Here is an 11,562-nt window from a genome sequence, read left to right on the forward strand (position 1 = left end):
CATTGAATGTTTCTTGTAGGAAGTTTTTGTGAACACTGCAATGTACAGCCATGATGAGGTATCTAACAAAATTGGACTGTTAAACATGGATGCAACTGGATGCTCCATTGTAGCCTGGATACCAGACCTCAAACAGATCTATTTTTGATTTCATATTTTTGAGATCGGGCTGGGGTCTGATATACAGGCTAGCTCAATGTAACTTTGGGAAATCTGGCATTCGACTTCACATTGCAAATAACAACAAGTCTGTAATGCTTAACAATATATTAAAGGTAATAAACGATGTGATACGTCTAACTGAAGAGTCCAACTATGGCTACACAATTTATTAACAATGCTTTAAATTTTGAATTAGAGTGGGTAGGTTATGATTAACATTGACTTAGAATAGCTTGCTATGCCTCATGGAAAAAAAGCCATTGTCTTCATAAGAGGAAGGACATGGAAGAGGTAAAATAGCTGAATATCACAAAATTACTGTGTCTGCCATTTGACAGGAATATTTGTAGTGTACTATCAATGAAAAAAGTTATTTACCTCATACACTAAGCGATCTTTTGACCTCTGACCCAACCAAAGGCTGACACCTTTACCATAGAGGTCGAGGCTTGGCGTTGCCTTCAGTTTGCGTTTGTAAATCTGGTTGCAGTCAACATGCAGTATCGCCTGTTGTCCGCTGATGGTCAGAGACACCTACAAACAAGAAAGGCAGTGTTACCAGTTAGATACTATTTTACTTACTTTTGTAGGGGCCATTATGCATTGCCACCTACCAGGAAAAGGTAATACTGCAGCATTTTAATATAATGTGCATTATATCGCAAATAGAAAATGTAAAAGAAAAACCATGAAGAAAAACAACATTTATCTTCATTAATCTTTGTTTACCTTGTGCCATTGGTTGTCCAGCTGGTAGAAAAAGACCTCATTTTGGAGCTTACCCCTCGATCGGTAGTGAAAACGGATGGTGTTCTTTCTACGACTGGTCTCAAGCTCCAAGTACCTGCAACAATGGGAAGAGGCCAAAGGTTAAACAGGAGAAATGTTATTTTACAACAGCACATACAAATGTAGGACTCTTCTGCTACCATATAATACATACATGTCTTCCCAAACTGGATGCTGCAACATCAAAAAAGCACTGTGAGCAGCTCTTTCTCTTGACATTTTGCTGTCCAAAAAAATAATTATTTTAAACATTTCAAACAGGAGGTCCTACACTGTAGACATTCACAATGAAGGTAATGCTTTAGGGAGTCATTTATGTGTTTGTCTCTATGTGTGTGTACATGGTGTATTTGTAGAGAGGATAACTGGAGAAGCTGTGGATGGATCCTTTTGAAATTAGGTCAGTGGTTAGGGGTCGGGCAAACATTTTAAAGGTCAAGTTCAATAATGGGCCACCTAGTAGCTTTCATCAGTACTGCAGCAGAACCTCCAGTATTAATATCTTACGTCCTGGAAAATTGTTATGGTTGTGATTATTGACTGATAGATAGCTCCTGTTCTTCTTTAATTTCCATGTCACGAGGACTATGATTGGATTTTTTTCTCACTAGGAAAGTAATTGCTTTCATCACCGGTGATCATGTGACACACCCTCACCTTCCATCACTTCCAAAAAAGGAGATGATACTCCCAGAATTCCTGTTGTCTTGCTTGATGATGGCTGAGAAGGTGACTTCATCAGACTTGGCCAACAGGCTTCTCGCACGTTCAAAGGCCTCCGGGGACGCCTCCAGATTTCTGTTGGGACCTGGAAAACAACAAGATTGACGTGCCTAAGTACTGTATTGACAGGAGTAGCTAGTACATGTATAAGCCAGTTCATGATTTGGACTGCACATGACTCATTGCAGCCAACATACCAAAGTTGGAGGCCTCAGCCTGTCTTTACATATTGCAAAGAGCCTTCAACTTTGACATATTGCCTACAAAGCATCATACTGTATAACCATGAACTAGCTTATTCTTGTAAGAGTCAGTCTAAATGACAATCACATCGAAATTCATTTGAATTCCAAGTGAATGTTCTTTCCTCACTTTAATAATGCATCACTGTGTTGACTATATCTACAAAAAATATAGTGACCAACATGTATATTTCAAGGCACATTCAGTCCATTTGATGCCATCTTATTTTATTGCTGCCTGGTTTGCAATTTTATTGCAGCTGAAAATAGATCAAACAGCACTGTAAAAACACAATGTATGATCCCAGGAGCTGAATGCCTCTCCAAGGGACAAACCTTTGAACTATCACATGCGTCATGAACGCCAAAAGAGAGCATTAAAACGGTAGGGGAGGGGGAGATTTGTGACCGTTGGGACGTTAAACATCAAACAAAGCTAATTTCGACCTGTCGCTCGTTTGTACCTTTGTGTACAGCACACAGTCTTCCCGTCGTAAAACACTTATTAGTAAGAATAAAACATTCCTGACTGTTTCACGACCTTCTGGCCGATGTCAGTCAGACTGTTTCATGCAAAATTCAAGAACAAACGACGAGACATCGACAATAAATCTACATGACATTGTATTCCTTCAGGTCCCACATTTTCTGGAAGAACGGTAACCAAACAAAAGAAATAAAAAAGAAAACAGAAACAAAAAATGTACAACAATATTCCTTTAGTCACTTTGAAACAAAACTACATCATGACCTTATTCAGAATAACTTACAGATAGTATAGAGTCTGAACTGAAAAGAGCCGCAGGCAACATAATTTCCAGTACATGTACTAATCCATACTTCCATCTATCATAGTCAATATTTTGCTGATAAGCCTTGAGCGAACAAAGTCATGCTTTATTTGGTCATTTCTTACATGTCTTGAAAATGCATCTACAACACATTTTTTCAAGACTTGAAAGCAGCAAGTGTCTGTATGTATATGGCATATCTTCCAACTCATCTGATGGGCTTCCTGCATGTACATGTATGTCCTGCTGCAACTCAGTTGTTTTGAAGCAGTTCATCATGGTAGAATCATATTCATAATAAAAAAAATCAGATTTCCCAGGCAAGGCTAACATCCATAGAGTAATTACAATGAAATATGTTCTATATATGACATAAAAAGGATTTCTTTTTAAATTGTATTGGGAAGAAAATATCTTTACATCCAGTTTGTACTAATTGTAGCATGATAATTAAGTTTCAAGACAAAATCTCCAGCAAATTATTTGAAAATGTTATAAATGTATCAAGATACTGTCCTACCCAAGTTTACCGTAAATCTATCAAAATTTTGATTTATCAATTTTTTTTCATGAGGAATTAATTTCAGGGTGGGAGTAAAAAAAAAGGCTCTGCTGTGAATATTTCAAGATTTACAGTGACATCTACACGTATGTCTCATTTAGTAAATATTTAGTTAATGTTTGAACTTTTGTTGTGAGAAGTACAGGTCATCAGTAGATGGCGATCAATAATGAAAAATGCCGCCGTCTCCTACCTACTGTCTCCCATTTACCATTACTATCAGAACACATTGCCTGTCAAATACACAACCCTTCTCCATTAACTACACTGGCCATCATGTCCGCTTTGATCCGCTACATCCTTGACTCATGGGTATAGGCAACGCACACATTATATTACAAGTAATAACGCTGAGCCAACCTGAGGCTATGGCGCTCTTAGAACCACGTTTTTGCAACATCATCTCTTTCTGAAGGTGTGAAGGCCACGGGGGATCAGAAATGGATGGAGTTCTGGTCAGGAAGAGTCAATTTAGCTTCTGCTTCCAGGCTCAGACTTGTTATGCACAGTTAAGAGTTGTTGGGTTTTTTTTTCAGAGATGCCCTATCTGTACAGACTACTTAAGGGAAATGACGACATTATTCAGGTGTCTCGTATCACATACCGGTAATGTCTATGTCTTATCATGGCCTTCAGGACACACTTTGTTCAGGGTATTGCATTCAATATCTTATTTACAGTAATACACAGATTTATCTAACATACATACATACATGTACATCACACAAAAATACTTACAATCATGTTTGTTCATTCCTAGAACATCCATGACTGCCCAACTAGTGCTGCAACCTGCAAATTGCAGAGAAAAATCTGAGACTACTGAATAGGATATACTGTAAATCAACTTACTTTTGCAGTGGTTTTCTTTCATGGTAGGAGTTTTTTTTTTTTTGCAGAGATTTACATTTTGTGGTTGAAACAAATTCGTGGTTAAGTTAGTAATACATTCGAATTTGCGGGGTTATGAATTCTGGATTTTAGAATAAAGTCTCAAAGTCTGAAGTCTCGCTGTTGAGAGGTCTAGGTGAAAATAAAACCAACATAAAATTTTTAAGATTTACAGTGATTTATTTATTGGCTGCAGCCCTGGTATTGAATCTTGAAAAAGGAATATAGTCAGATACAAGCAAAAAAGTAATGTTCCTGTCAAGTTTAAGCTAAGAAGTGCATATTACAATAAATGAATACAAGACATTACCCACACTGCAGATTATGGGATAATAACTGGCACACATTGAAATGGCAGGCCCACAAATTAAAACTGATCTTAGAATCAATTACAATGAAAACAAAACAACTTGAGCTACAGTACCCTTGTCTTTTGTAACTGTGCACTTTATAGATTCGCAAAACAAAAAATCAGCAAATGTTTATCTAATGATTTAAATATATAGCAAAAAAGATCATAGCATTCTCATGATGGCTATAGAAAAAGTCTTTTTTTAAATCATTTTTTGATGGTCAGTAGTTTTTTGTCTACATTTTGGCTAGGAATACTGTAAATATTCCTATTCTTGTATGTGTAGTAACTGTTTGGAAACTTACAAGCCTTTCCTTGATTTCTTTGACTACAGCTGTAAAAGTGGATTTTACAGCTCTGACTCAATCCTTCCTCAATATTTCATGTCACGCTGTCCCCTTCATGTGTTCACGACACAAACTCACAAAAGGCAGTTAAAATCGCTCCCCTGCGGCGAGACTATCTACTTCTAACGGACGCTGTGGGTGGCTGAAAAACTAGGATTCAGGTACTATCTGCACATCAAGGGCATGCGTGTGCATACATGTCACATGAAGCACTTCTGTGATAATGAAGAGTGAGGTATATGGGTCAGGGGATCAAGAGTTAAGTCGTCCGGCGGACCTCTCTTTATTGTTCACCGTGATGTTACTGCGTACACGTACTGCCAAAAAAAGATAGGCGTGGTAATCGATAGCAATAAGGTATATTCTCTTTTGACTGATGGGTGTCTGAAAATGTTAGATGACAGATATACAGACCAGAAAATTTGTCAGAAGTCGAAAGTACAAAAAATGTAGAGGTCGGCAGCACATCATATGCTGTCCATTTTAGACCACTGCATTTTCTTGCATCAGCCAACCATAAAAAAGTGAAGTGTGTCCCACTAGCTCTTTGCAATTGTTGCTATCAGACAAGTGAGAAATGACCACTACTCACTACTGACCCACGAGTACATTTCTAGTGAAGTTTTATTACTTGATGGAATCCCGGCAAAATCAGCAAGAGTTTGATCAATGGTCAGGTGCACGTGCAATGCAGAAATTCTACACACACAGCAAGAGGAAGGAAAGATGTACATTTTGTACATTGTAGATAAAATTGGAGCTTTTCGAAAATACACCACTTCAGTTACAGACGTCCCTTTAATACGAATGTTAAATGTTTACGGATAGCCAAACCTCGGTCATGTTAAAGAACCCACCACACATCGAAAAGTGTATGCCTGGGGTCCTTCCAGGTGTGAGTGGATCAAACCTTACAGTCTGGCCTCCTCACACCCAGGGCTCCCCTGGAAATCAGTTGATAAACAATTGAAGGGGTAACCCCAAATAATTATGATACACGGTTACATGATCTCAAAATGAAAAATAAACAAGTATCAGTAAGTGTAAGTGTCAAAAAATTAGACTGTCACAAAGCATTATGATATCATCAAAAAACAAGCTTGTCATATAATTATGTATGCAAATACACTGTAGTGCAAATTATTTGATTTGGGGCCTCCATAAATTGACAACTACAAGGTGTACCATCATACAATAAAGATAGCAATTTGGATTACAATTCAGAATTCATTTTATCTACCGCTAATCTGATAGTTGTAAGGTAATCACAAAAGAAGATCATTCTATCATTGCCCTGTCATTCCTAGCATTCACACTGTGTATCTGAAGCAATGATGAGAGTAATACAGATAAGGTTGAAAAGTCCTCAAATCCGTTTCTCCCAACTGTCAGCAGAATCTATTAAAACGATCCATCATGAGAAAGTCCTGAGTTTACCACCTGGGCAGGGGGACGGACTTCAACTCTAGCAGATTCAATCCCATCTGTCACCTCGCCTGTCAGTCGTGCCCTAGCTCACTAATGATGTAGGGAGAAGTAACCTACAGCAGGACTCTGATCGATCAGGACATCACCATTGATGCCTTTAGTGTCTGAGGCTCTTTTAATTAGCTCCAAACGAGATAACATCCATGCTCTCAGCAATTTCTTCCCCGAAGCAGAAGAAAACATGCCTAAGATTCTCACACTGCTGTAAACCTTCAGACATGTTGTGCTTTTAAAAAGACCATTTACTGCTTAATGACAGTATCTCTTGCTGGATTATTCCTGAAGATGAATTAAACATAGGAGACTATAGGCAGGAGGAATTAGCCAGCATGATTATCCTCCCAGTACTTCCTAATCAGCTCATTTATTTCTAAATCCCACGACTTGCTTCATCAAACACTGACAGTGCGCCCTGAATATTTTATAGCCTTTTGTCTCTGGTTTATCCGGCAGGTGTGACAGCTGAGGCATGTTAGACCGTATTGGATTTCCCTCCGACATGCCTCCCACTGCGTGTCGCTGACTTTGTTTTGCATGTAGTGAACACGTTTGGCCTGAAGCAAGCCGGCGAGCACCATCTGTACTTCCACTATGGCTTATGACATGCAGCAAAGCATAACGCCGGCCTTCCCCGACGGGGATATGAACCAATGGTTTCCACTTTGATCTGCGACTTCATGCTGTATAGCCCGAAGTCAGCACCATTTACCCTTCTCCTAACTGGAGAAGCCTTTAAAGACCAGTTTCTAATTGGTCACAGGTTTAGACAGCAACGAGGAGGTTTCAAAAAAAGTTTCAATTTAAGTCAAGTCATTTTCAGTCAAATTGCTACAGAAGAGTTGGAATTAATACATTTTTTCAGAGCCCTTGCTCTTTGTGACATATTTTCGTCATAGGACATGAAAAGTTGAAGCCTCAATATGCAATTCTATTCATATCTCGTCAAAGTCAGACAAAAACAAAAACATTTCCACCTGATTAACGGATTACCCTAATCATTTGACATTATATGATATGCCAGAATTGTGAGAAGGCTTTGATGTAGGAGGAATCTATAATTTCTCGATTGATTTGTGAGTTACATTACTGAACAGAGGACTCTGATTATTCTGATTGTCGTTAATTTGCTTTCCTGGCTTTCTTAAAGCTGAAAACAGAAAGACTTCAACTGTTGTAAAGGCACCTTATTGCCTACTTTTTCACTTGCTTTGAAACTGGCATATCTTGCATGAGCTGTCATTTTATTTGTCAAAAGGAAGACATCTGATTTTACCTACCTATGAGAGGGAAGTTATCTGATTGGCTGTTGTCTCACCTACCTATGATAAGGAAGGTATCTGATCGGCTGTCATTATTCCTTAACCTGTCAGGAGGAAGGCATATGATTGGCTGTCATATCACCTACCTGTCAGAAGGAAGGCATTTGATTGGCTGTTACTTCACTTACCTATCAGAAGGAAGGCATTTGATTGGCTGTTACTTCACTTACCTATCAGGAGGAAGGCATTTGATTGGCTGTTACTTTACTTACCTATCAGGAGGAAGGCATTTGATTGGCTGTTAGTCTTTATTTACCTATCAGGAGGAAGGCATTTGATTGGCTGTTACTTTACTTACCTATCAGGAGGAAGGCATTTGATTGGCCGTGCTGCCCTTGACCCTTGAGCATGAGCTTGACCCCTGACCCTTTCTGCTTGGCCTGCTCCTCCAGCTGTGCTCCCCTGATCAGGTTGATCTCCACGTCAGCTGGGCTGCCACTTCCAGCAGACCCTGCAAGAAAACAAGAAACATCACAGTTATACAGGTGCATCATTCGGACTCAGTCGCATCACAATTAGAACTCCAACCAATGATAGTACGGCAATTATTGGTTCAACCAATGAGAGAGTGCCTACATGTCGAATATGTGTACTGAAGTTTTGTTTTCTTGTTTTTTTCTAGGTTTTGAGGGTGTTGGACAGGGCTAAAGGTGCATTCTCACTGCACTTGCGTCACTGCGAGTATCTTTCGAACCCCGCAGTGACGCAAGCTTGACGCAAGTGCAGTGAGAGTGTACCTTTACATGCATAACTACAATGTACATGACTGTATGTAGCAAATGGTGCAGGCCTGGGATACAAATCAATCCAACCAATGATAATCTTGCAAACCCCCATTCAGAACCTCAGTGTCAGGTTTGTTTGGACAGCCCTCAGCTGGGTGCAATGTGACCTTTAACCCAGGCTTCTTGGAAACATGGTGCTAATGAGGTAACACATGTTTGTCATGAGATCAATCTGAAGGCTTCCAATGCTGATACCCAACCCTGAGCTCCGCTGGCAACGGCATAGTTTTACCAGCACGCGTTTCAAACAAACTATGCTCCAAAAACAACGGAAAATCTCCGCAAAGTGTACGTCTGCTCACAAACTGATAAGGGCTGAAGTTCAATTTCATGTGCAGGACTCAAAGAATCAACTTGCAAATTGCAGGAAATTTTCTCGACGGCGGCAACAAAAGTTGGGTTCAGTTATATGAATCAATGACATTTACCAAGAGTACATTTAATTCTGAATCATCTTTATCAAAATTAGACTCTGCAGGTTGGAAAATAGATGGAAAATACTGTTCAACTTCACCAGTATCGGTACAAAACTGTTTTTTCTTGTTGGACCGGTCCAGAAAAACCGGATCTGAAAAAAGCAGCAAACCGGATGTTGGACCGATTAAAAAATATACAGATTATATCGGTAGACATTCACGTCTTTGGGGGCTTACAGTCCCAAAAAAACAACAAGAGCAAAGTGGAGGAGAGTTGATACATCATTTTTAACAAGTTTTTACAATCAAATTTTATCTAAAACAGACGCAGTTACTGCTGTTTACATGCAGAAAGAATTCTAAAATGCCAATTTTCGTCGGATGCTCCACCAAACAGAATCCTTTGTAGTGAAATTGACCATTATTTTTAAGTATCGCTCATTCAGAAGTTTTCACAGATAATTAGGTTCAGGTTCAGGTCCGGACCTGAACCTGATCCTCTGGACCTGGACCGTACCTGAATTTTCTGTACCGGTAGCCAGCCCTACCACCCACCCTTTTATAAGTCCATTCAGTAGTATAACAGTTATCTATGGAACTTCAAGGTGTGAATTACATTGTCAAAGTTCAGGATTAATGCTTGGGGTGTATGACCTTACATAATGGTTCCTCCCGTTGCAATAAGCTCTGGTATGGGTTCTACAGGCTGGGGAAAATCTAGAATTCGCACATCTTTAACATAAATATCTTTTTATGGTTCTTTTCAAGGCAAAGGAAGACATTATGGGAACCATCTGAGACATTTCAATCCATCCCAGCACCATACATACTGCTCCTAGCTCAAGTCATTTTCAGTAATGGATACCCATGACGGATTGAGTCAAAATTCTGTAGAGCCATATCTAAGTTTCCATGTTCAGTTTGGTGTCAAAAGAAAGGCTACACTCCTGCAAATCACAGTTTAACTTGATATGGAGTAGCTCTATTTGGATCTACATGTTGGATCAACATCTGCTGAGATTTCAACGTATGACTGTTGACCATTGTGGATAAGGCATTCAGTCTTTGCTGGCATTTAATTTTACCATTGGGGTGGAAAGGAGGGTTTTCACAATTTGCAGTGAAGATAATACCATAGCACGAAATCCAATGTGTCATGATTTGGGGTATGGGGGACTCACCAATGCTACTGTTAATCAAATTTTCACCAATATTTTTATATTAACATAATTTACAGTATATTGCTTGCGTGTTGTTTGGAGAAGACACAATGAACATATTTTCATTCAAGGAAATGAGCCTCAATTTATAATGTATGATAATACAACTTTGGTTCACAATGTCTTCAATTTTATATTGTGTCTAGTGTGGGGGTGGAGAATTGGACCACAGCTACAGTACTGTTAATCAAACTTCAACCAATATTCTAATAGTGATAGCTTTTTTGCTTGCATGTTGCTTGGAGGACACAAAATGAACATTAATTTTTTATTTCATCCAAGGAAATGAGCTTAACCTATGAACAGAACTTTGGTTAACAGTGTCTTCAATTTTGTCTTCTGTCTGTAGTGTCATCATTGTACTATTTCTAGACATCACTCAGGGCTCGAAATACTGGGTGCATGTGCACCCAGGTGCACCCAAAATTGGAGCTGTGCACCCAATTTTTTTCAGTGGGTGCACAGGGTGCACCCAAATATTTTCTTAGGTTTATGTATGGAAACATATAAAGTATACTAAGTATAGTTAGTATACACTATATTCTTGACATCTGAGTGTTAGAAAGATAATAAAATGTCTGTCACGGTACTTGTTTAAGAATTTGTTAGCTTGTAGCTAACTACTTTTGTTATTAGGCTTTTTTTACATTCTACTTAAATTTAAGTGGTGCACCCAAACATTTTTTGGTGCACCCAATTTTTAAAGCTGGGTGCACCAGTGCACCTAATCCCAAAAATGAATTTCGAGCCCTGTCACTAAAATCTGAAAGGTGAATGTGTCCTATTGAGGGCTGACAGGGTTACTCTGTAGGGTCCCTTCTCTGTATTCAAGACGTCACCACTGCCAGTGTTGAAAGGCAGGTATTATCCTAGCGGTGGGTAAATCTTCCCCATTGGCACAGCTGGCGGGTTTCCACGTCACCAGTGACAAATAGCGCCGAGCGGAGTCTAGGGAGACGGGTAGGGGAACTGCTTCTCCTCTGCTTTGATCGACAGGAGAAATGGGCCAGAACCAGGAAAATCTGGTAATAATGGAGGGACTTGTAGAAAGACCATACATCACAAAGTTGCAGAGTAATGGAAGTAGTTTGGGATATTATAGGCAGTGATTTGTGGGGATATTATACACCTACCCCCCACTGTGTAGTCCCTGGCGTTAGGCAAATTTTCAACACTTTACCTGTAAAGATTGCCGAATTGCTGTATGTCACAGCAGGGCATAGAAAAATATGGAGGCTTTACGATATAGTACAGTACTTTTGCAGTGGTTTTACTTCTCAGTAGGAGGTACTTTAAATTTGTGGTTGGAACCATTTTGTAGCACAGTTGTACATAAATTTGCAGTGTCAAGGTCATTGCAAAAACCATGAAAAGAAAACCATCAAGAAGGTAAATGATTTTTTTTTAAATACAAGCTTTCCTGCTTTACAGTCTGACTTAATTCTCGTAGATGAGAATGTGTAATGAAATTTTAG

General features: G+C 39.2%; 1 protein-coding gene across 4 annotated transcripts in view; it reads right to left on the minus strand.

Moving 5' to 3' along the window:
- Positions 1–11,562, minus strand: part of LOC118406732 (protein kinase C-binding protein NELL2-like) — a 56,810-nt gene that overhangs the window by 12,780 nt on the left and 32,468 nt on the right. For 3 of the 4 annotated variants that reach the window (XM_035807027.1, XM_035807026.1, XM_035807024.1), the window contains exons 2-6: positions 7,965–8,117; positions 4,008–4,061; positions 1,609–1,759; positions 892–1,006; positions 541–696 (exon numbers count right to left, since the gene is read on the minus strand). In XM_035807027.1, the coding sequence (XP_035662920.1) occupies positions 541–696; positions 892–1,006; positions 1,609–1,759; positions 4,008–4,061; positions 7,965–8,117 (629 nt within the window). The remainder of the gene's footprint in view (positions 1–540; positions 697–891; positions 1,007–1,608; positions 1,760–4,007; positions 4,062–7,964; positions 8,118–11,562) is intronic. The other variant, XM_035807025.1, reaches the window with a different exon arrangement.

Source organism: Branchiostoma floridae, chromosome 19 (genome assembly GCF_000003815.2).
Source record: "Branchiostoma floridae strain S238N-H82 chromosome 19, Bfl_VNyyK, whole genome shotgun sequence".
Taxonomy (NCBI): domain Eukaryota; kingdom Metazoa; phylum Chordata; class Leptocardii; order Amphioxiformes; family Branchiostomatidae; genus Branchiostoma; species Branchiostoma floridae.